Source organism: Symphodus melops (genome assembly GCF_947650265.1).
Source record: "Symphodus melops genome assembly, chromosome: 8".
Taxonomy (NCBI): Eukaryota; Metazoa; Chordata; class Actinopteri; order Labriformes; family Labridae; genus Symphodus; species Symphodus melops.
In genome coordinates, this window is record NC_136698.1 from 15,351,133 (window position 1) to 15,375,991 (window position 24,859).

A 24,859-nucleotide genomic window follows, 5' to 3' on the forward strand; every position below is an offset into this window, starting at 1 on the left:
TTGGCCAGTTTATTATTTTGTTGCATTATCTAGGTTGTGTGTACATTTTTTTTAAGTTAGACTTCCGAAGAGCAAAGACAAACTTCCCTACTCTAACAAAGAAATGTTAAAAGTCTGTATATCCATCATTTTCCTAAATTATTTGAGGTAAGAAAAAAAAAAGCCACAACAGGTTTGGGTGAAGATTAGATGAGATTATAAAAGGAAAAAAAGATTTGAATCAATTCAAGGAAACAGCTTCTGTTACACAAAGTATAAATAATTCTATTATAGCTATAAAAAAAAAATAGTGTGAAAAAGAAAGTTTTATCTGCTCACAAAATGTCAGTTTTACTTCCATTCACAGAGTGAATATTTCAGCTCTAGGTAATTAAATTAAGAAAACAGACCAAGGGCAAACATCAAAAGAAAACTCCAACACAAACTTTCACAGTGACGGGGTCACAGGTTTATTGTTGACTCTAAATCACCTTCTCAGACTGCCACCATAGAGGTCAAGTGACCAGATAACTGCTATAAAAAATGAGACCGGGAGACAAAGACGTCATCATATGATAATACAGCATGCTCTATAAACAGTGTGCTTCATTTTTATAAAACAATACAATATAAAAAAGTACAATTTCCAGACACAATGGCTTTCATATCTACAGTATGGATTCAGTTCAGCTCAATGAAAAAAGTATCAATTGTTCGTTTACATGTCTAAAACAGAGAGGAGCACTGATGTAAGATCAGTCAGGTATCATCTTTGCAGTTTATTATAAGCAATCACAATTCTGAATAAACGTGACACATTTTTGTGCATCTAATCTATGGTACACATTTGCTTAGTGAAAATTGAATAAATAGCTTATTATGTCAAAATGATTTAGGGGTGTCAAATCCCCTGTCAGAGTGTTGATTTCAGTACAATCTGTAGCCTACAGAGGGCAGCAGAGTAGCATTGTTAGAAGAGCTGTCGATGAAGATGGACAGAAAGATGATCTCTGAGCTGGTGTTATATGTTTCCAAAGCTTAAATGTATGACAATCTGTAAGGTAAGAAATGTAATCAGCTTATTTGTTCCTTATTTTTACTTCAAATTCTGTTCTACATTATGAGAGAAACAGAATTTACTACCCCAAGCTTCTTGCTTAACAAAAACAGATGCTGCTCAAGGCCTATAATTGGCACATTTGCTTGTGTTGTTTTCATGTGCTGCCACTGCCAATTCATATTCATATATTCATAAGAATCAAAGAAACTGTAAAACATACTCTGTCGTAAAAACAGTTTTCATCTATTGATTAAAAAACGGTTCAGCTTTTTGTACACTACAGAAACATCTCTACTCTAAAATTCTGAAAAGCTTATTTTGATCTCAGATTCATTTATTTCATGAATAATCAGTTTATCAAAAATAATAAGCACCAACTTACTAAATCAATGTCAACCTTCACAAGATTTAAATCAGCTGTTTTAGAGGGTGTAAATGTTTTAAGTGTCATCTCCTACAAAATATCGACTCCCTCCTCCTTCTGGCTCAGTTTCATTATGACCTTTGTTCCAGTCTGCAAGGTCTTTATCAAATTAGCATTTTCGCCCTGCGTGTCTCAAACACATCAAGGTCCAGATCAGAAGCCATTTAACTCCTTCCCCCGCTGGTCAGCCGAGCTTCCCCGCTGTCAGTCACAGTCAAAAAATAGGGAAGTGATGTAAACGCCCTTCAAGATTCTGTGTGTGAGCTCAGAGAGTGAGCAGGCAGTTCTCAGTGCAATATCTATCTGATGACATTTTAAGGTGCGAGTGAGGCTCTGGACTGGATATTTACTGCTTCAAAAGGGAGAATTTCAGATTAATTATTATGAACGACCACAAGGATTTAAATGTCAATATTTACAAAATATATAGTACATCTTATACAGTAAATCATTTTTATACAATAGTATCAATTCAACTTTGAGATGACTACACCCCAATACATTTTCAGTTTACAAATTATACACATTGATGAAAGTAAGGAGCCAACACTGTACATGCATTCATCTTTTAAGTACCTCTTTTTTCAAGAACAAATGGCCGAGTTTTGCGTATTTTATCTGAACAACAAGGGAAAACCAAGTGTTGCATGTGTGCCTTTGTGTATCTGTTTTGCCAAAACACAATGTGCATTGGGTATTGTATCATGTGGAGTCCCATTTTTTTTTCAAAAAAGAACCAAAAGAAAGACTTAAGCTATTTGAAGTAATATCAGGTGGAAATGGCTTTGCATTGATATTATATGGTGCTTTACGGTCAAATTGGCAGTGTAGCAGAGAGTAGTCGCAAAAGTATTCTGTAAAAATCTAATTTCAGCACAGAAAACAAGCAGAGCCTCCATATTTATGTCATAAGAGTGCTCCAAAGTCCTGACTGTAAATAAGTCTTAATGCGCAGTATGTAGCTGGAACTATTCAAATACTTATTGGCAAGTCCTTGGCATTCACTGAGCACCACCCTATAATAATGTATTCATGAGTTTGGAAACAGAGAGCTTGAATCAGCTCAGATGGAGCAGAGGTGAAGTCCTTTAAACATGAAGGGGGCAGAGTTCCTTGTTCGTAGGAAGGATTGAGTTGGCAAGAGCTTTGTCGAGGTTAAAGACTTATGGGACTCGGAGTTCTTTTGTTTCTTGGTCCTTTAACAGTCTTAAGATTTAGACATCTTTAACTATATGATCCAGCTTTCCTCTGCACAATAATGTGAACACACAACAAAGCATACAAATATATTAAGTCCATACAGATTTCCTTTTTTTGTTAAATACAATAGTTTCAAGAACAAAACATTGTCTCCATAAACTGTCCTATAAATAACTGTATTCAGTGGTTTGCAAGCACAAGTGTTCCTTTTCCCTTTCCTTTCCCATCCTGTCCTCTCAGAGCCTGCTTCGAAAAGCGTCACGAAATGACGACTAAAAAGAGAAACAGAATCCCACCCTCAAATCATTTTCATGTTGAACTTGCGTGCCCCACCCTGTCCTCCACTGGCAGCGGGTCCATCCACCTTTCTAAAAGAATACTCCACAGAGAAATTGTTCTTATGCTGCCCTCTCCCTCGACTCCACACAAATAGCAGGATGAAACAGAAGAGCACCACCCCCAGAAACATGATGCAGCCCATAGCTGTGGATATAAGGATGGTTTTTAGGTCCAGAGTAAACTTCAAGAAGACTCTAGTGTCGTTTAGATTTGTATCATTAAGGTCTCCAGCATAGTAAGTGCGGTTGGCCATAAGGGCTGCATCTAGTGGCAGCCCACTAACTGTAAGAGTGGCAAAATAGGTGTCGTTTCCACCTGCATTGCTTGCTATGCAGATGTAAGTTCCACTATCCATCACTTGTGCGTACCGTATTTCTAATGTGCCCTCTTGTAACACAGTCAGGCGACCGCTGCTCTTTGTGGTGATGCGGCGACGTTGAGGAGAAATCCAGAATATATTTGGTGTTGGCTCACCTTCTGCTCTACATATAAATGACACCACCTGCCCTTCGCGGGCAGATATCTGCTGCAGCTTCCTGTTGCGGATTTTCGGCTTCTGACAAGTAAAGTGATCAAACAGAGCAGAGTCAGAGAAAGCATTAAGAGCCCTTCCCTGCACCTCTACGGGCGTTGTACACACAGGGGCCGCGCCGTCAAAATTCAGGGTCTTCCTTCGTTGAAGAATCCACAGCAGGCGGCAGTCACAGGCCAGAGGGTTGGCATCTAAACGCAGTGTCTCCAGAGTGTTCACAGACTGGAAGGCTCCCTCCTCCAGGGTCACCAAGCTGTTAGTGGAGAAGTTAAGAAGGCGGATTTGACGTAGACCCCCCAGTGCGTATGGCTGCACCACTGCCAGGTTAGTATTGACCAGATGTAACTCCTTCAGCCTAATAAGGTCCCGCAGAGACCAGGACTCCAGCATGGAGATGGGGTTGTAGGAGAGGTTGAGGCTGGTGAGGTGAGCCAGGCTGCGAAGGGCAGATGTGGGCACAGAGGTGATGTTGGTGTGCGTGATAGACAGCCAGGATAAGTTAAGACCCTGCAGGCTGTGAGGGGAAATGTACTCCAAAAAGGGCCAGTGATCAATCTCCAGGCCTCTCAGGTTTCCGAGCTTGCGGAAGTTTTGGTCCTCTAGCGTGGAGATGCTGAGATAGCGGAGTCGCAAAGTCACCAGGTTATGCAGATAAGACAGAGACTGACCTGACACAGAAGTCAGGTTGCATCTCTCAATTGTCAGCTCCCTCAGCCCCACCAGACCCAGAAAGGCCTTGTTAGAAATATAAACTAAATCATTATCTCCAACTTCCAGGTTTTTTAGATTTCGCAGGTCTTGGAAGGTAAAATCCAAGAGAATTACAATTTTATTTCCACTCAGGTCCAAGGAGGTTAAGTTGGAGAGTCGAGAGAAAGCCGCCATAGGAACCAGTTTCAACTGATTACCCCTCAGCGAAAGTGTCTGCAAGTTCTGCAGACTAGAAAAAGCATTTGGCTCCAGCACACTGATCATGTTCTCACTAAGATCCAACTTTTCCAGACGTTGATACGGAAGAAGGTCACCATGCTCTACCCAGCGGAGTTTGTTCCCACTCAGGTCCAGGATCTTGGTGTCTAGCGGGATGCTGTCTGGCATTGCTGACAGGCGTTTACCATAACAGGACACTGTTTTGAGTTTTGTGATGCACTCACATCGCTGGGGACATCCTTGACTATGAGTAGGTGAAACTGCAATCATCAGCAGCCAAAACAGGTGTGGCAGGAACGAGCCTACGTCCGTGCCCCTGCATATACCCATGGTACTCCTTTCTTCTGCTCTCCCGTCTGGAAATGAATCAGAGGGCCAGACACCTGGGGGGATAGAGAGAGACAAATAGAGAGAGAAGGAAGGAAAAGATGGGAAGATAAAAAGGAAAAAGGAAGGGTAGAAAGATTGGGAAGGAGTGAAAAAAAGAGAAAGACAGTAAGACAAATTAATTAAACTCAATTCCCCTTCAACAGCAGTGATTAAACACTCTAAATTGGTGAAATTACAATTACTAACTTTAATTGACCTTGCACAGCAGTAAAATTGAAGCGAAAGATCCAAGTTAATCCCCAAAGGACTGTGTATGCATTCAGCTGAAACTGGTCGATTTTACAATGGTCAACTGTAATTAGTAAGCAGTTAGGTTTTAAAATGGTATGCCTGCACACACATATAAATTCCCTTTATAGCTATGAGTCCATTTCATATCTGGTGGTTGTTTTGCTCTCAAGCTATTTGATGCATTTTAAATGAAAACAGGAAAATTGAAAATCTCTTCTATTCATGAGACCTCATGTGAGACATAACTTAAAATGCATGAAAAAGGAAAAGAATTGCAGCCTCTCAAATGCCTTAAACAGAAAATTGCCCTGCAAAATACACTCAAACGGTCTATTAGTGCTTCTAAGGCAGAAAGATAAAATAACTGTATGAGAAAACATATAAACAGGCTCAGTAAATTCAGCAGCTAATGTCTTTGAGTCTATCATCATCTGTGTAAGTTTGAAATGCATGACGCTTATCGTGGGAGGAGCTAGCCTGATCAGGCTTAGAGGTTTCATAGAACACACACACACACACACACACACACACACACACACAGATATACACACATGCACTATTCATCTCTATTTCTCTACCCTTTTGATGGCTGATGGATGCTGCTGGTAGCAATGTAGTAATCCCTTTATGAACACATTGAGATACACCAACCAGTAGCATGGAAAATAACCCAAGAAAACATATTCCTCAATAATTTAGTTGTTAGAGAGGTTGACAGTGTGTTAAAAGCATAGACTGCATATAAACATGGAAGACGTCTTGTTCACATTGCACCTCCAAATCTGATTTTTAGCACATCCAGATTTTATGTTGTTTGTTTTTTTGCCAGTCTGGACACAAAAATTCCACAAAATCTGATGTTTCCCAAATGCGATTCAAACCACAAACACAGCTGGTTTCCAATGTGATTCAGATCTGATTCCGACAAATCCGATTCAATCTGCACATCTCTGAAAGTGTATTCTGCGTCACTCACAATGTTACACCATTGATAATAACAAAGACATAGATCCAGCAAGCCGGAAGTTAACTTTGTTCAGTGGAAAAACAAGCCTGCGGACAGACTGCTCCACAAGACTGTTTGTGTCAGAAATAGACAAACTTCTCTGTCATCCATTTTGCTCTCGTATTTCCTGGGCCTAACTTGTTACCATTGAAATCAATGTGGATCAGACCATGTTAATACGGACGGACAGATCAGATCTGGTCACTTGCAGTTTGTGTCAGTCAGTTAGATTGGATTCTGATGGGATTTGGATGGCAGTCTGAACAAAGCCCAAGTATTGTCACCCATTTTTTTTCTGAAGGGTTGTTTTTGGAAGCCCATCCATGATGGTTGTCATGGTGGAAATGCTGACTATCAAACTTTTGGTCAACCTAACAACATGCAAAAAACTGGATCTGAGGTCGGTCTTAAACCTCCTGACAAACAGCTACTATACATGGTTGCTTGCAGTCAGATCGCTCAGGCCCCTATTATGCACGATATGTCTTATTTTTACATTAAGCTAAAACAGATAAGTTATAAAATAAATTCAAGACCTGACCAGTGTGTGCTGATAAAGAAAAAACTAATAAAACCAAAATCGTTTTTGGACCAGAGTGTAAACATTAATTTCTGGTATGACAACTAACATTTTATTATTGGTGTGTATGGGAAGTCCAGGTCTTTTGAAGCGGACGATCGAGGAACAGCAAGTTTTTCACTTCCAGAGGAGCTTTATTTTGCAACACAGGAGATTGCATGTTGGTTAATGCTAACTGAAAGGCCACTGGTTCCGAAAAAATGTTCTTCCAAAATGAAAATATAATTATCTAACTTGGTCCTATAGCACACATAACATGAAAATGCATCTGTAGCTACAACCCATCATCAAAGTAAGAACAGACACCCATAGATAAGACTAGTATAACCAGAGACAAATTCTAATGTTAAGGTGAAATGAAGACATAAATCTTTAAAAAGGACATAGAGACAGAGAGACCCTTATACCTTCACCAAATCACCCAAATCCATAGATCAAAGAAAGCAGGAAGTGATCGCCATTTAGAAGAGAATGGAATATATCTAAGGCGTCTTAAATCCCCTCCATCTGCTTTTACAGATGATTTAACAACTCCTACAATGTCATTTACCTTTTTGATTGTTCTAATTTACAATTCACCCTGGCTCAGAGACGAATACTTCCATTTGCCAACCTGCCACAGAATCAAATTAACTGTCTGAACGTGTGAGCGGGACGGTGTGCTGGCAGACAGCAGAACATTGTTAAAAGACAGAAAATATAAAAATGTCAGACTTTTGAAAACCTCACCAGTAGTACGAACAAGGAGATGTTGACAACCAACAACAACTTTTGCAAACAACAGCACACATTTTGTGTCTTACTGAGTGGTCTAACAAAATCAATAGAAACATCGAGAGCACATCCTGCGCCTGAGACAGATAAATAATAATAGATGTACTTTTTTGGACTTCTTCGACATTTGTGATTAAATATCATAATTGATGTTGTAGAAGGAAAGATTTTGTCTTTTGTATTCTATGCATTCTCCTGCCTCGCTTAATCCTGGCAGCTCCAGTGTTACCTACGATGAAACTATGCTTTGAGTCGCTTTGCTAGTAACTCTGTTGAGTTGATATTATGCTAGTAAAAGTTCAACTTTAGTAGGCTTGAGACGCTAGCCTTGTGCATATTTGGAAAGGGGTATAGGTTTCTTGTGACCCTTCTTTTCTGTAACTGGAACCCAGCCTTTTAAAAATGCTCAACTTGACATCTCTTAGAGTAATTTATCATCCTTTTTTTTAGCTCCCTCTGGGATTACAAAAAAAGCATTATAAACATTTCCATAATGCAGTATTCTGTCAACTGGTTGTAATTAGTTTTCTCTCGAAATATCCCAGAACTCAGTATCTGAATCAACCTTTATAAAGACATGACAGTATCTGAATAATGTTTACCTGGGTTTGAGAAAGTGTTCCAAAGATTCAGAGCATGAGATCTAGCTAGTAAGGCAGCTAGTTTTCTAATACAGCACAAGCTAACTCATGTCATCATTAATAATCTGCTGATAATGTAAACAGACTGCGGTGTTTCTTTTGGTACTTGTTGTATTGTGCATGTATCTTTCTCAACTTTATTTACTTCTATTAATTTATAGACATTTGACCTACATCAGCATGTCTTAGCCTTCTTTAGAAAACTGCTGCTGAAAAGAAGGAAACCTGCTTCTGCAGAATTTAAAAATGTCCCTTCCTCCATAAACAGCTGGTGAGCAGAGACTGAAACAGAAAACCACAAACACCCCCTCCCACCCCACATTTCAAAATGTCAGTCAAATGATCTGTCACCCAAAGCCATATCTGGTAGCAGTTTCTTTGTAATAAGCCAAGGGGCCCAGGACAACTAATGCAGCGCTGGTCAACAGCAGGTGGATGGAACGTTGTGCGCTCTACTGTATACAGCATGATCCCTCCCTGTGGGGCCCAGCTGCACACAGAGCTGCTGCCTGAGAGGCTTCTGTTACCTGCTAGTGAGCTGCAGTCTAAAATAACCAACATATCTTTTGATTACACAGCAGAAGACACAACAAAGCTCTTCCCTGCTGACCTTCAGCTGCTGCAGGTGACAGGAGACAGAGGAGAGTCTCTGCTGGAGTAAAGGAGCTGTTATCCTTATATAGGACACACATCTTATTTTAATTGGCTTCAAGGGTAAATTCTTGCATTTAAACACCACTGGACTATGTTTGTTTAAGGGGAGGAGGAGAGATAATCAAAGAAAACAGATGAAGTAATTCTAAATTAGAAACATAAGCCCTGTAAAATCATTACAGCAGGAGTGCATTTTATACATCATTAACAAAGTATGAAAAGAGTTTCTGGTTCATTGAACAGACAAAGGTTTGCTCACAAAAAATGTTCAGTTAAGTAAAAGCTGAAGTCAGAGGATGTTCGACAGACTGAAGAACACCAACTACAGTATGTCTCTGAGTCAGAATCAATACGTAGCTCCAATATAAACTGCAGTGCTCAGGTCAGCTTCAAAAGAAAAATGTATTGTGTTGTCATGGAGACGAATGAAAAGACCACCACCCAACCACGAATTAGGTCTCCTTTTCCTAAAATAAGAAAAAACAAACCTGTCCATTAGATGCACTCATGTAGTTCGCCACCTCTGCGCTACACTCACCTAGATTTCACAGAATAATTTGCCTATAAATTTCAAGTATTTTCATGCACTTTACTCACTGAAAAGTGCAAATAAAATTTACTCAGTAAATGTTTGTTGTTGTGGTATTTTTGCCTTTCTAACTTGCTGAACTTGGGTCAATTTTCGCATTTATATAGGCATAAACAACTCAATTATACACGGAAAAACAAAAACACCTTTGAAATTTAGCTTGAAATAACACTTCAGACAAATATTTCTTAGAAAATATTTGTAGACAAATTGTCTACAGCAGAGTCAGTCCATTTCTCCCACTTCTCAACAAAGGTAACTCCTCCAAGCCTCACAGACTTCTTCTTTTCGTTCTTTGGTTCGTCGTTCTTCTCATCTCTCGACAAACTGTGCGACTTATGTAATGACTTTGTGTGGTCAAAGGGCTTAAAGAGGCACCACCAGCATCATCTGCAAGTTCACTGTTGCCTTCAAGTGCATGAATGTGGATGTTTTACTTGAAAAGCACGGGGTCAGGTGGGGGAGCTTTTTTAATAGCAGACATTTTGACTTGACCCCAAAGCAGAAAACAGCAAATTGGAAAGCGAAGATCATGAATGTATTCATTTACACCTGAGCTTTTCCCCTATTCATTTCTCTAAAACGTTACAGAAGGATCTTTTTGCAAAGCCATTTATTTTATGTCTACACAGGTTTGTGCACAGGTAACTTTGATGTGATAGTTGTGAGACACAGAAATTACATGGACTATTAGTGCCAAAAAACAACAACTGTAATTACAAAAAAAAAAAAAAAAAAGCTTGTAAAGTGCAATACATGGCACAATATTACAAAGTCAGTGTGTTTTTTATCCCTGTGGAGCTTAAATCAATCCAAAGTCCTCCACTCAAACACTCCACACGACTACAGAAAGAGACTCAAACTGTGCTGCCATGACAGTGAAAGACAGACTACGAGCACAAATCAAAGCTTCATGCCGCTGTTGGATACTCGTGTGATGCTTAAAACTGCAGCTGATGCTTCAATTGTGACATAAACCAGACTGATTTGCAACAACAAATACACTCATGTTGCCTGAAGCACTTAAAAGCCAAAAAGGGTTGGTTTTATGACATAAAAATAAAACAAAAGTGCAGATTCCTGAGGCCTCAGTCAAAGATTCTCTCAACATTTTCTTGAAAAGGCAGATGTGATTTCCAAGTAAAATAGCGGAAAATAAAATTCTCAACATCAAAAATTTCTTTTACATTGCGTTTGTGTACATCAATCAGCTACAGCCTAACAAAACACAATACAATATTCACTGCAGCGATTGCCACGTCATCAACAGTCTTTCTTCGGGAGTTGACAGAACAATGGAGAGCAGGATGGTATTAAATTTTCATCAAAAAGACTGCTGAAGAGGAGATGTTGATGCCTTTTCTTTCATGTCGTACGTCTCTGAACTAAACAGAGATGCAGATGGGTTGTTTGTAACATTAACTTCATTATTTCTCCACACTGAACTGATCTCGTCCCTGAATAACCTGTGTTTTCAGGTTACGATGTGTTAGATCTGATAGTCATAAATGAGCATGTTAAAATGTTGATGTTTAACATTTGGCAATTATTTAAAAGCGACCCAGTTCCTCAGTTCAGCCTCACAGAGCTGTGAGAATGGCTGCAGACTTACATGATGAATGTAAGTGAAGAATCTGCAATGTGCAGTAACTTTGGCCAAATATTCGAATGAAGATGTGATGTGCGATAATAAAAGTTAACAAAGTGCTCAAGTACGCATGAGCATGAGTTACAGTTCATAATATGCCTGTTCTGTTGCTTTGATGGATCAAAAGGTGTGCATGCATGGCTGTGTATCCAGGATTCAATCTGACAGGTAGAAAGTCTGCACACTGCTGACATAAAAGGTACATCAAAGGTTTTTTTGCCCCATTAATTGTGACCATCTTCAGTGTTTTCGTTACATCCTGATCTTTGGACATCAAAATAAAGACGATTATGTTAATTTTAGCTGAAAACCATAACAGTCATCGTTCATCCTCCTCATCAGTGTGAGAGAGGTGTGTTGTCTTCAATCAGCGAGGGTCCTCCAAGTGTAGAGTCTGTAAAATGCAAATGGTACAGAGGTGACCCGGAATTCATTTGCTTTCTGACTTTGGCACAATTCCCTCCAAGCACTGGAGATGAGGTGAGTAGGAGAGGGCGCGAGAGAAGTGTGACTTTTAAACAGAAAAAAAAGCCAAGCGTTGGTTAGATAGCAACAGAGCCTGATTTAGACTGTGGAGTGGGCTGCTGAGCCATAGGGGCAGGGGGCTCGGTATGATGTTCTGCCACCTCTCGACATCTCTTCCTGCTTAAACATTTATTTTTGAGACTTTAATCCATTCTCTTCTCCACTTCAGCCTCTTTTCGTCGAAGCAGATGCTATTAGGGCTTGAAAGACACTAAATTACACTAATGGCCCTAATACAATCCTTCTCAGCTGTTTGAAATGATAGATAGCGAGGCCCCCACATGTTTCAGTATGAGCACATTAGTACGGGATCAGACAGAGGGCATAACTGATGTTCAGCTCAAACTTGAACTAAAAACACACTCATAGCCCATTAATATATGCATAAAGATTCTCTAATAAGCAGAAATGTGTGTATGAGTGGGGAGACTCGAGATTTAAAGGCATCCCTGCGGCTAGCAGACTGGGAATGTGTATGCAAATACAGAGCTGTGCCCATGTGTCTAAGCTCACATTTGGTGACATGTGAGACGTTAAAGGTCAGTGATGCCTTATGTTTTTTTTTTTAACTCCCTTGATCATTCATGCATTTTAAGATTTCTCTGGTTGGTTAGTTTGTTCCTCCTAAGATGTAGAAAACAATCCCTAAAACCAATCCTTTATTCATTTTTTTTTTACCTTTAAAAGAGTACGCAAATGTGGTTCTTTACATAAGTTACTCTAACAGGAATAAAAGGGGCATTTATAATGGAGGCTGGTTGGTATCTCTTGGAGGGAATGCACTTAAATAAATATAAAATAGAACTCAATGGAACAAAGGACTGAGCTCAATCAGGCTTCAAACACATCGTCAATTTTTATGGATTAGCTTATTGTGACAATAAGAGAAAACGTATCAAACACCAAACCTGCTTTAACACCATGGACTGAAGCAGTCTCTAAAAATTCCCTGTGAGGAAAGGTTTTGTTGTCATCACAATCCCCTGTGCTGCTCATAAGAGCCTATGGAAGCACATTTGAAAAAAAAAAAAAAAAAAGAAGTGAGAATGCAAGCCCCCAAATAATTCTGCAGGTGTAGGATTCAGCTGACAAATGAACAAGAAGAGTGTTCAAGAGTGTGTAGTGTAGCCAAGCGCTCACCAGAAAGGCACACAGGCGAGGCATAACATCCACAAAAAGCTCCTCAAATGGCTGCACTCATTCCTACCATGCCCACTCACTGCGTTTTACATAAGCACATACGGTGTGTTTGTGTGTGTGTGTGGTATGTGTGTCCACAAGAAAAATACATTACTCATCCCCTCTCTGCCTCGGGAAGCTATCGTCATTGTCCATCAATCCGTGTGGGAGACCCACAGTCCCCCGCAGTGAATAGTGCAGGAAACAAACATAGTCACACAGGCCATTATACAAACACACTCACTAACTCACCTGATGTGTGTGTGTGTGTGAGAGAGAGAGAGAGAGAGAGAGAGAGAGAGAGAGAGAGAGAGAGAGAGAGAGATGAGAGAGAGAGAGAGAGATGGAGATGAGAGCGAGAGAGAGAGAGAGAGAGAGAGAGAGAGAGAGAGAGAGAGAGATGAGAGAGAGAGAGAGGAGAGAGAGAGAGAGAGAGAGAGGAGAGAGAGAGAGAGAGAGGAGAGAGAGAGAGAGAGAGAGAGAGAGAGAGAGAGAGTTTCACCCTGCAGTCTGGTGATGGATCATTAGTACAGGCGGGGCCATGGCACCCACAGGCAAGGACACCAAGTCGCCGAGTGAAGAGCAAAATGTGAACATTAACACCTTTCATGTGAGTTTCAGCCGTTGTTGGTTTGGCGTGCGTGTTCATGAGCATGTACGTGTAAGTATTCGGCAACACGGCAGCCGATGGCACTGAGGAGACAGCAGAAGTCAGAGGAAGATAGATTAGGGGCATCCTGTGCAAACAGTCCACCTTTTCAATGCGGTTCTGTCCTCGGGCCCTGCATAATAAAAACTGACGCAGTGGGCTGATCAGATACGAAGAAAATATCCATTACATCCTAACACTGCCTGTAGATTGATGTGAAATCCTAGTCAAAGGGCACCAAATGGAATTTTAATTATAATAATGGATTACAGTGAGACTCCTAAATTGCTCTTGAGTCCTATGAAAAGCATAAGCAGTGAAACCAAATGACACAAAGGAATGATTAAGAATGTGTCTTGCTATGTGCCATGAATCTTTAATAAGCGAGAACTGTTACTGACTGTTACATGGCTTATGAATGTAAAGGCTTCAATGAACAGGAGCTAAATAATTGACAAGGTTATACTGCACGGTCATGTCCCACTGACATGGAGACTTTGACCTTACCTGCAGCTGAATTACCTCATGTGATACTGATGCCACAGAAAATGGCTCTGGCAAACAACGCAGACAAACGTGATTGATGGCTGCTTTTCAACTTGATCAACCATCAGGGTATTAAGTTGGTAAGTTGGTGCTTTTGAGCAACATTTCAGTTTCAACAAGGCCTGAGAAACACATTTTTATCTTACATAAAGTGGATAAAAGCCTTTCACTTTAGTTCATTTCTTAAAGTCACTACTCAGACTGCTGGTCAGCTCTACATTCTTCTCAAAAAAATATCTAATAAGGAGAGAGAGTGCTAGAAGACAGGCCTGCAAAAATGTTTCACAGGATATTCTGAAATAACATCCAAATTGAGGTCATTATTGAACACTAACTGGAGTGACTGTTTGTAACACGGCCATTGTCCATTTGAATTTACCATATTTTAACATCATGTTTTATGCATCAAGACGCTTGCAGGTCTGATCAGATTATCTTGGGAGAACCTGTGAATGAGTTGTTTATCAACTGTGGTCACAATCAATTTAAAAGGCAAAGAGTATTTCCTTGGTTCTTTATTCTTATGAAACCTCAACTATTATAAGAGAAGTTGATTCTGGGTAAAGGTTAATATTTCTGGAAATTGTTTTTGGTTTTAAGCACCCCAGAGTTAATCACATTTTGCTGTTTGATACTCATTCCACTTGCAGGGCATCAGTTGAAACACCCCACTTTATTAGGCGCTCTCATCCAATTCCAACAGTACATTTCACGTTTTGGGTTCCCTTGAAATACACATACTAAAACAGGAAGGAACACGAAAAAAGAAGCAAGTCTTTTTAACCGACAGTATGGATAGAGCAGATTTCTTTTCCCATTATACGTAAATAAATAAAAGGTCGGAGACCCCTGCTATAGATAACGTTGTTTGTCTGTTAATATTTAGATTTTTTAATGTAAATTATCCACTTCAAATCCAAGAGAACTTGTGGCTTTTTAATGCTGTTCAAACTCTGCTCATGACTGGGTTCTGACCTGTATGTTTTTTTATCTACTTTTTCTTAGGCGTCTTCACGGCTGAAGGTTAAAGCAAATATTTGGGATCTTAAGCAAATACTCCCACACAATCAGAAGCAATCCAGGCACATTCAGTTTGAGTAAACAGAAAGGGATCTTTGGCTCAAAAGAACATTAGGTTTGATGCCAGTCTTTGAGGTAGGCTGTGACTGTAATGCAGGAGGACATGTCTTCCTCTGGTCACATATACACTCACTTGGTCAAGGCTTATAAGCAGCGCTTGTCTAATCAACACACAACAAACACATTTTTATTTGCAACATGATGCAACAGTAGTTCATTAAAACTGCTCCATCAATGTAGGCCTATTACACGGATGGCTGACTTATTTATTCCATGCTTGTATATTTCAAGGCCTCAGGAGACTTGAGAGTGCACAGTGCACGGGTGATAATTTGAAAAAAATCCTATTACACTGATTAATGGTTCCCCTCAATTACTTGAAAATTAAGCAATGAATTCTTGAAGTCAACAATCCTCCATTTTTAGAAGGAGACAATACACACCTTGGGAAATGTTCAGGATTAAATCTATCAGAATGTCCCACTTCATACAAATAGTATCTTTCAGGCAGTTAAATCGAAGGAATAGTTACAAAAACATTTTCACTTTATCCCAATAGTATGAAGGCAGTTATTGAAGTGAGTGCTTATATAACTTGAGTTTTAATATACACAGAAACAACTGAGTTCAAGTGAGGTCTGAGTTTAGCCTAAGAACATTACTAACTAGCTTACATCCAAACATTCTGACAATGAAGTCTGAGCAAATTACTTTTCTGTCTTAGAGCTCAACAGTGTGGTTCTCAAAGTAAAATTCACATTAATTTTCTCCATAGGGGATTCAATTGTTGGGATGTAATATTATATTACTAATATATAACTTCTTTAAGCTAACCCAGTATGAAACGATGGTACGTGCTCCTGTAGAACCACATGCTCATGTGAAATCAACCTTGAGAAAAATATGCTTTATCCCCAATCTCTGTATAAAGAACTTCACTACCCATGAACCGAGGGCAACAAGATCTCTGATTGGTTAAGCTTGCTGTTACTATGGCAATGTTTCCCGCCCCTTGGCGCAGTGTGCAAACAGATTAGTTTTTGCTGGCAGGCTCGCTAGTTAGTTGGCTAAGACGAAAAGGAATAACTTTGTCATGCCACTTGACAACATACATACACGATAGAACAACACTTTAACAGTGTAAACACTATAACAACGACAACAGTTACCTTCAAGAAGAAACAATACCATTCGCAAAGGATTGAAGGATAGGTCCTTGATTCCGGACGGAAATTATGTACACAGTCTTGTACCTTTGCCTTTTTTTTAATGCTGTTTTGGTTACTGGGCTAACTGGCTGTCTTGGTTCCAGGCACCAATCTCTTGATATAAGGATTTGGTGAAGGAAAAAAAAAAATCAAGGGAGGATTTGAATGGAGAAATTTACTTCTGGAAGCAGAGCCACCGAAAAAGTGACCTGTCACTGTTTAGCTAGACAGCTACTAAAGAGGTCATCCAACAATTTCAGTTATTTTTTCACTTTAGTTTTTATAGGGACTAAAAACACAAGATACATAGTTTACATGCACTGTATGTTATATCTGAAACCAGGGGTCTCTGACTCAGAAGCGAAAATTAAAGCTTTCACCCCTTGAAGTAGCAAAGGATTGTGTAGATTGTTCCTCGTAAAAACATACCAGAATCCAACTGACACATATATATACATAGATATCAGAAAAAAGGATGCTTAGCTCGGAGCACAAAAGAAGCAACCATCTTGCTTGTAGTCCTAGTTTGTCCGAAAGCACACTTTTCTCTGTAATGTGTCACATCTGGGTGTGGTAAGGGGTATGATTGTATTGAAAGGCAGAGTTGGAAACATTTGTGATATAAGATACAGAACTCAACATTTAACTCACATTAAACTGAATTAATGAGCATACGTGGTGCTTGTTGGCACATACAGTACCTGTTGTTTATTAAAATAATAGAAGTTGTAGGCGAAAAGTGTCCATGAAATCTTTTTAAATGACAGCCATGTCATTTTGGCAAAAAAGCCCTGAAGGAATTAACAGCAATATGGAGATTTCAGGAATACTTTGCCTATGAGAACGACGATTTGGGTGTCACACTGAAAGGACGACAGCGGTCAGACACCGGTCTGTCTCTTCGGCCAGCTACCCATGTGGACTGGCTGGCACTGGCAGCTAGCCTGTTAAATGGCCCTCCTCCCTTTAAGCTGCAGTGATCTGAGTGTGTCAGTCAACCAGGAGCCCCCTTCCCCAGGCAGCCTCTCAGGCTACAAACACCACCTCAGCAGGGATGAGAAGTGACAGAACACCAAGCTAGAGGAGACATAATTGTGGGAACTGGTACAACAGAGGGATTGTTTGTACTCAGTGAATAGATCAAAATGCTCGTTTGTCCTTGACCAAATCTTTAGGGGCTCTTTTTTAAGACAAGAAATAAAATAGAATTTGTTATAAGGCGGCTGCCCTGATTATGTCTGGACATTTTTGAAAGATGAGAAAATAAAACCAAAAAGTCTTAAGGCACAAGTTGCCATACAAGATTTTTGTCCTTGAAAGCTCCCTGATCAAATAACAAAAGTAGCCTAATGACTCCGAAACATCCTTACTTTATGGTTGTCCTTAACTTAGCATGGCACCTGTTAAATCTACAGCATAACACTCTTTATTTCTTTTATGCTGCTGAAATAGAGAACTGAGAGCAATTTAATGCTGATGACTTCTGTTATTTTCTCAAATTCCAAATGCAATGAATCAAACACAGTAGACCCAGACGGTTGTATTTTTGTACAAAGACTCAACAAATGTACAAATCAGGCTTCAGCCATTATGTTAAAATAGAGAAATGGAAAGAAATTTTACCACAGCTACTTCAGATGCTATATATAAAAGTTTAATCTGAGGAAAAATGTTTAATAAGAGCCTTTTAAAAGCTTAGATGACTACCGTGTTAGCACTGAAGGCTCCTGAATACAACTGTGACCTTTTACTTTTCTCAGGAAAATGCACAATCGCAGCTCTTTATCGGTATTAAACAGAGCTTCGCAGAGGCAAGGGTCAGAATGAAAAGTCATCAAGAGGTGGAGGTGAGTGTGATCGCAGTGTCTGCCAGCAAATATTTCCTGCCTGGCCAGCCTGTCTGCTGTTTTGGCTCGTCTCTCCGTAGCTCTCACACTCCCTGCCATAACCAGAGAGGCAGAGACGAGACACATTAGGATGGTGTCACACATCACACGCTTCACATCATACACACACACCACACAGACATACACACGCACAAACACAGATTTAGGTGTCCTAATTTACACATGAAAACACATGATTGCACTGATATACACAAGCAGACAGACAGACAGACAGACAGGCAGAGTGCAATTACCACACACAAAGACACTGGAAAACACCAATGTCAGCCTGCAGAGCTGTTTGAGTGAGTTGTATAATAAAAGGTTGGTGTCTTGGGGACTTGACCTTTTGAATTCTTTATGTTTACAGACATCTCTGGATGGGAAGCAGCTTAGGATCGAGGCAGAACAGAGGCGGAGATATCTTGTATGGTGTAAAAGATGTAAACCCTTGTTCTACATTCTGACCCCAACGCTTTTCTTGTCCTTTTTCTGCCCCTCAAGGTTGATAGACTCGTGGTAGCATTATAAGCATAACTCTGCCGAAGCCTGCTCTAATCCTCCTTGAAGCTCTCCATGTCCTTCTCAGTGGCTTTATTAAATGGATCTCTGTCCTTTCTACTTCCCTTACACTGCCTGCTCATCTACCAGGCCAATTACAACCAGTTATCTAGAGTCACACATGCCCTTCACCTTCGCCTAAGGAAAGTGAGAAATGTTATCTGCGGATAAGAGGCAATGCCACTAATGTAGGGGTCAAAGAGAGGGGCAGAAACACGAGCACTCATTGTGTAACTGTATACAGTGCATGCACTAAGCATCCATAGAGATTCATTCCTCAAACTTTTTACATGATTGGCAGAGGTTAGAGTTTCAGGCAGCAATCTAATACTGCCCTAAAAGTCCCTGGAGAAAGAGGTCTGACTAGCAATGCAAGCCAGAGAGAGAGCGAGTGAAGCGGTGTGCAAATTGAAAGTAATCCTCAGGACTGGCCAATGATGCCGCTGGAACCACATCTATTCATAATTCATCACTCGACAGCAGCGAGGTGGGGAAAGTTCTGTCCGAGTAATAAACCAGGAAGAGAAGTCTTTGAAAGGTGCGGGCAGAATAAGGCAGATAAGCCTCAGTGCTGCTGAAGGTCCCCTGCGAGAACAGTACTTGTTATAAGCAGAGACAGATGGAAACGATAGCAGGCCGTCTGAGTTTTTCCACATCATATTAGCTCCTACAGCTGTCCATTCATGATGTTCAAAGGGAGAATAGCTGACTGAGTCACTGGCAGGCTACTTTGAACTGTCAGAAGACAAATGAAGCAGCGTCTAAGCATTGCTATATACCGAAGACTTTCATGACTGACACACAGCTTTTCCTCTAATTTGAACTATTTAAGCATTTAGCCGAATGACCAGAGGGGAGTGCATCTATCCAGATCCCCTGGTGAGTTTATACACCGTGAAGACAGAAGTTACATGGATAACCAGTGAAGCTTGAACCTTCACTAAATTGGCCTCTTTGGGCAGTAGAAACGAGCCATTGACACAAATTTATTATAAATTATTATCACCTTCTCAGTTAATTTGGTGAACTTGTCAGCCACCAACCAGCAGACACATTACAATACCTTATCCTATATCTGAGTTCTGAGTTATGTTTGTTGTAACTGATTGAACTTTTTTTTTTTTTTTTTTTAAATCTCCCTCTTTAAGCTCAGTTTTTGGTCACAACCAACTCCAGAGAAAATGTCACTTGACACTTACGTTCTATTTAGTTGCTTAATGCTTAACTATTGTCAGCAAGTTGCTTACTTTTCTATTTGCTGCAGGGTTCATGACTGAAAAGTAACCTGTGGGTTTTTATGCCATTGTTTATATTCTGACAAGCAACCTTAAAAGGGATAAAGGTTCATGTGTTGGGAGCCGACATCTATAGAGTATGCACTTCAATACAGATAACCGTGTTAAAGGCATTAAGGGTAAATTGTCATCAGAAGACATCTAATAAGTTCTGTGATTGCATTATGACAGGTTGCATATTGTCCTTTTCTCTTTACAAGGACTGTTTCCTGCACTCAACCATTAATGTTTCAGTGTGCTGAAACATTAATGGAGGAAACAAAATGCCAATCCCTCACCGGTAGATAAATGGCACTATATCTATCATGTATGCTTGTAAACACAAGGAATTAATAAGTAAACTAAATAATAAGATTTAAAGCATTTATATAACTGAAGCAGAAAATGCAAAAGTCGCTTTGAAAAAGGATACTGACAGTTTTGGAAAACAGCCACAGTCATTCAAGATGACTAATGAAAACAGACCTTATTATGGACAGACGTCTTACTGACAGCACTCACTAAGCTCAATCTGAACAAAAACAGACAAAATGAAAATTAACTCCTGATGTCTCAACATACTTCACTGAGAAATACAGGAAGTTTGAGGTCAAACACAAATGTATTGAAACGCCCATGCAGGAACACACAGCTTATCCAGTGACAACGCATAGCCTACTGTAAACTGCGGAGGTGACTTTGGTTGTTAAGGCGTTTGGCTTGTCCTGAAACATATTGGCCTCCCATCGTTATGTCACCAGCCTCACCTGAAGGTGAGGGGGGAACTGTGAAAGTTTAGCAAGTGAAAGCAGAGGATGTTATAAAGATGAGACAAAGGGAAGGTGACACAATCCTTGGTGGAGTGTATCAGCATAAAACAGGGGTGAAAGATTAAAGGAAAAGTTTTGGCTTTTTTGCAGTGAATATGCTTATTCGCTTTTTTGCTTATTCTAGTGAAATGTCATCAGCCTGTTAGTTTCACCTTGCACAAATACTGGAAACAAATAACTTGTCTGGCTTCATCTGAAAGAAACAAAATCTTCCTACCATCAGCTAAAGTATTTTGCTTGAATGAGAAATAGATCCCTTATTTTAAATGTTGTACTGTTCTCTTACTTGTACTTCTCCACGGCCCCCTCACTCCTTTTCATCCATCCTCACTAACTGTGGCTGCACGGCTGATTATTTTTACTTAAATGTAAAGTATACTAGTGCTGGTTTGATTTTCCCCAAAAATGTTTTTTATGTAATTAGTTTTATTAAAATTCTTCCATTACAGAAGGCTGTAAAGGGTCGACGCCATCCGTTGCGCAGCTGCTTAAAATGAACGTCTGCTGCTCAGGCTCGTTTTCCCCTCAGGTGACACCGCACACGATGAGAAATCAGGCCAAAACAATCCAACATGTTGAATATCCCCGATTTGAGATCGGAGCGGTCCCGACGACCTTCTGAGCAGACGAGAGCAGTCTCAACACACCACACGTGGCAGGATTATTTTATAAGATTATTTTACAATGATCGGAGCGTCTTTAAGATTATCGGAAGGGGAGAATCGGGGCAAAAATCAGCCAATTATCCTGCCATGTGAAGCAGCACCAAGCAACACAAGAACCTCATGCGCATCCTATTTCTACTTTGTGTTCTGTAAAAAAGTTCAAAGCAGCACCCACAATTAAGGAGTCATTTTTAAACCTTTTACTTCTCAGATTAGGCCGTTCAGTTTCATAACAAGTTTTAATGTTATCACCTTTATCAATAAATTAGAATTCTACACCAAAAGATTTAGGTCGCTCCTTCTCTTTCCATAATTTCTGCAATGACCAATGCTACAGTTAGTCCTCCAAAGTTTGTGATGAGAGCAGCATCTCTAGCAACGACCTGCTCCTAATAGTTTGCTCTTCAAAACGCTGATGTGCTATTAAGGGATAGCAAACCATTGCTATGGGTAATTGTCCAATGACAGGGGCTCCAGTTGACCTAGTAGTTAGCTCATGTACACCAAGTACAGCTGGTTTGATTAAGACATGTGGCTCTTTTCTCATGACAGTCCCCACTCTCTAGCTCCCCGGTTTCCAACTCTATCCACTGTCCAATTTGAATAAAGCCATTAAGCCCAAAATAAAATTCTAACAGTCAATCAGAATTAAGTATTTAACACAGCCATATAATAAGAAAATATCCTTTACAGTGGTGAAGTAGTGAACAAAAAAAGGAAGAATGTGTCTCGAATCATCACAGACTCTTGCTTTGTCTTGGCTTTCCAAAACAGAAAGTATAAAATGAAATTGGATTCTTTATAATGGAAACTCAAATATTACACAAAGCAAAGCCCCAAAAGTACAAAACAAAAACAGACAAAAAAAAACAGGGTATGTCTGAGTCAAAGTCTTGCAATACAGCCTGAAGGTGAAACAGTAATATCCACAAGTGTTCTTGAGCAATAACAGTCCCTGACTGACACAAATGCAGCTGGCTGGCCTGGGATTAAAGTGTAATGACATGCTGATGAAATGTGCATGGCCTTCCATTTCTGTCTATGTTATGGTCTGCTGTCCATGATTCAGCTCAGCCTGTTTGTATGGCCTACTTCATGTCCCTATAATCCTGTGCCCTGTCCACTTCCTGTCTCTCCTCCGTTCAGTCTTAATCTCGCAGTGGTCAAGACTGGTTTTGGGGTGATGGACTGTCAGGAAAAAATACAGCCTTGGCTAAAATGTGATTGCATGAAACAAAAACCAGGGAGCAAGCGGAAAAACAGAGGAGAAATTAACATCCAAAATGTAGTCATCTAATTTTGAAATGTGTGCTCAGACTGTACGTGTGTGTGCATGTGTCCCTTACTGCCACCCCTGGCCTTATAATGTGAGAATAGCATGGTCTGGGATTCCGGCATAATTATCCAAGAGTGTTAATTACGGGAAGAAACCTGAGGCAATTATAAGATCTCAAGCAACAACACTGGCACTGAATCTGCTCTCAAGACACGGAGAAACACAGAAAGTGTCTCACAGCACATCATGCCTGCTAATTGTTGACTTATCTTCAAACATCATTATCACAGAGTTTTGCATCCCCAGAAATGACTGCACAGACCATGGGTTATGGGTACAGAGATAATTAGTCATTTTTTAAACCCAAATGTATTCTCCTTTTTTTCTTCTGGTTAATGTTTATCAATATTTTTTAGTTTTATACCTACGAGCTGACGAAGAACAATAGTAGAAGAAGTGAATACTGAAGAAGTGAAGCGTTTGGAAAAAGAGAAAAAAAGAAAAGGTACAAAATAGAGGACCATAAATGAAGCTGCTGAGCATGTAATAACAAACTGAAATGAGAAAAAAAAAAAGGAAATGCCTTCAGACCTCTTTTATCAAGCAAAAAAATAAATTAGAAATTGAAAAGACATGATAGAAGTACAGAGAGATTTTTTTTTTTTACAAGGTGACAGATGAAAACAGAAAGCAGCGATGTGAGCTGGCTTAGGAAAGGTGGTGAGGGATTATGTGTTTTGACAGAGCCACGGAAGAGAGAGAGAGCTTTGGAAATTTTTTTGACAAAAGTAAACCACTTTAGAGGAACATAGACTATAGCCAATGCGTGTGCATGTGCGTGAGTGTATGTGTCCTTAGACGGCTGGTTGACAGCCGCACTCTCTTATCTTTCTGGCATAAATCGCAACTCAAGAGAGATTCCATCAACGACTCTGCTGCTGCTGTCCGATACGACGACTCTGACTAATAGGCAGGCATGCAAGCTGACAGCAAAAATCACAAGTATGCACTGATAAATTCTGCTAAAAATCCACATATGCACTGTCAGCTGAGGCTCTGCAGGGACTTAAAAGTGAACCTTGGCAGGTGACACCAGGTTGTCAGCTCCTGTGACAAAGGCGTAGGGAGAGGAAACAGAAGCAGGGAGGAGGAAGAGCACATTGAGGATGAAGAGAAGGAGGAAATAGTGACTCAGCTGCTCTCCCTGAAGGCCTCCAGGAGGAAGAAAAGAAAGGGAGGGCTGAAGTGGCATCATGCTCCCTCTGCTCTTCAAGTAGACAACTTTAACATTTCCTTCAAAAATAAGGGACCAAGCTTTAGCTAACTCTTCAGGCGAAATTTACTCTGAAAATAACCAATTCCAGAGTAACGGATAAAAATCAGAGTCCTGAAAGAGGATCATTGTGCCATGCCATCTCACCAACCATGTCTGAGGGCCATGACTTCACGGCTTGTTATCTGGCATGCAAGGGGGCCTCTAGCCTCTCTAGGTACCGCTACAGGCACAGAGTAATTGGGCTCTGCCTGCACATTAAACATAGATCTGTCCTGACATCACTCAGGAACTCTACACTGGGTTTACTGGGATGAAACAGAATACTAGATGGAGTTAGAAACACACTGTCTGCGCCACACCAAAAAAAAAAAAAAAAAAAAAGAAAAAGGTTGTGCTTGCAAACACAAACATCCTGCTACACCCTGACATAGAAATTATTCACAGGCTCTCTGGAAACTGTTTACTCGCCGACTTCCCCACATCGAGGCAGAGGAGAGATGCATAGAAGTTGTTCTGATGAGACAGAACAGGCAGTGGAAGGGTAAAAAAGAGACTTCTCCGTAAGACAGCGATGGGTGTTCACCATATGGGACAGAGTGAAAGGAGAGGGTGCAAAACTGACTTCCAAAGAGATGAGATGGTTTTGACAGGCTGTCATGAAAGCACACTGATCTCTGATTCTGTGATCAATGTTGGTTTTTTTTCATAAGATATAAAATTATGAATAATTCATTTCAAACCAATGACAGGCCCGTGAAGACGAGCAGAGCGTCAGACACATCTCTCACTGCACAGCTGCTGCCTTTGATAAATTCATGACGTCCCCCTGATGTCCAGAAGCAGATTGTCCTCTTCACCTCAGAGTGTGGCGTCATCAAAGATCAGGAACATAGGCTGTTTAAAAAAAAAAGGAAAAAAAAGAAAAAA

At 40.2% G+C, this 24,859-nt stretch overlaps 1 protein-coding gene across 1 annotated transcript in view; it reads right to left on the minus strand.

The window, feature by feature from the left end:
* Positions 1-408: 408 nt before the first annotated feature.
* lingo3a (leucine rich repeat and Ig domain containing 3a) overlaps positions 409-24,859 on the minus strand; it is a 35,224-nt gene continuing 10,773 nt past the window's right edge. The window contains exon 2 of the mRNA XM_079349532.1: positions 409-4,847. Coding sequence (XP_079205658.1) covers positions 2,962-4,794 — 1,833 coding nt within the window. The 5' untranslated portion in view covers positions 4,795-4,847 and the 3' untranslated portion in view covers positions 409-2,961. The remainder of the gene's footprint in view (positions 4,848-24,859) is intronic.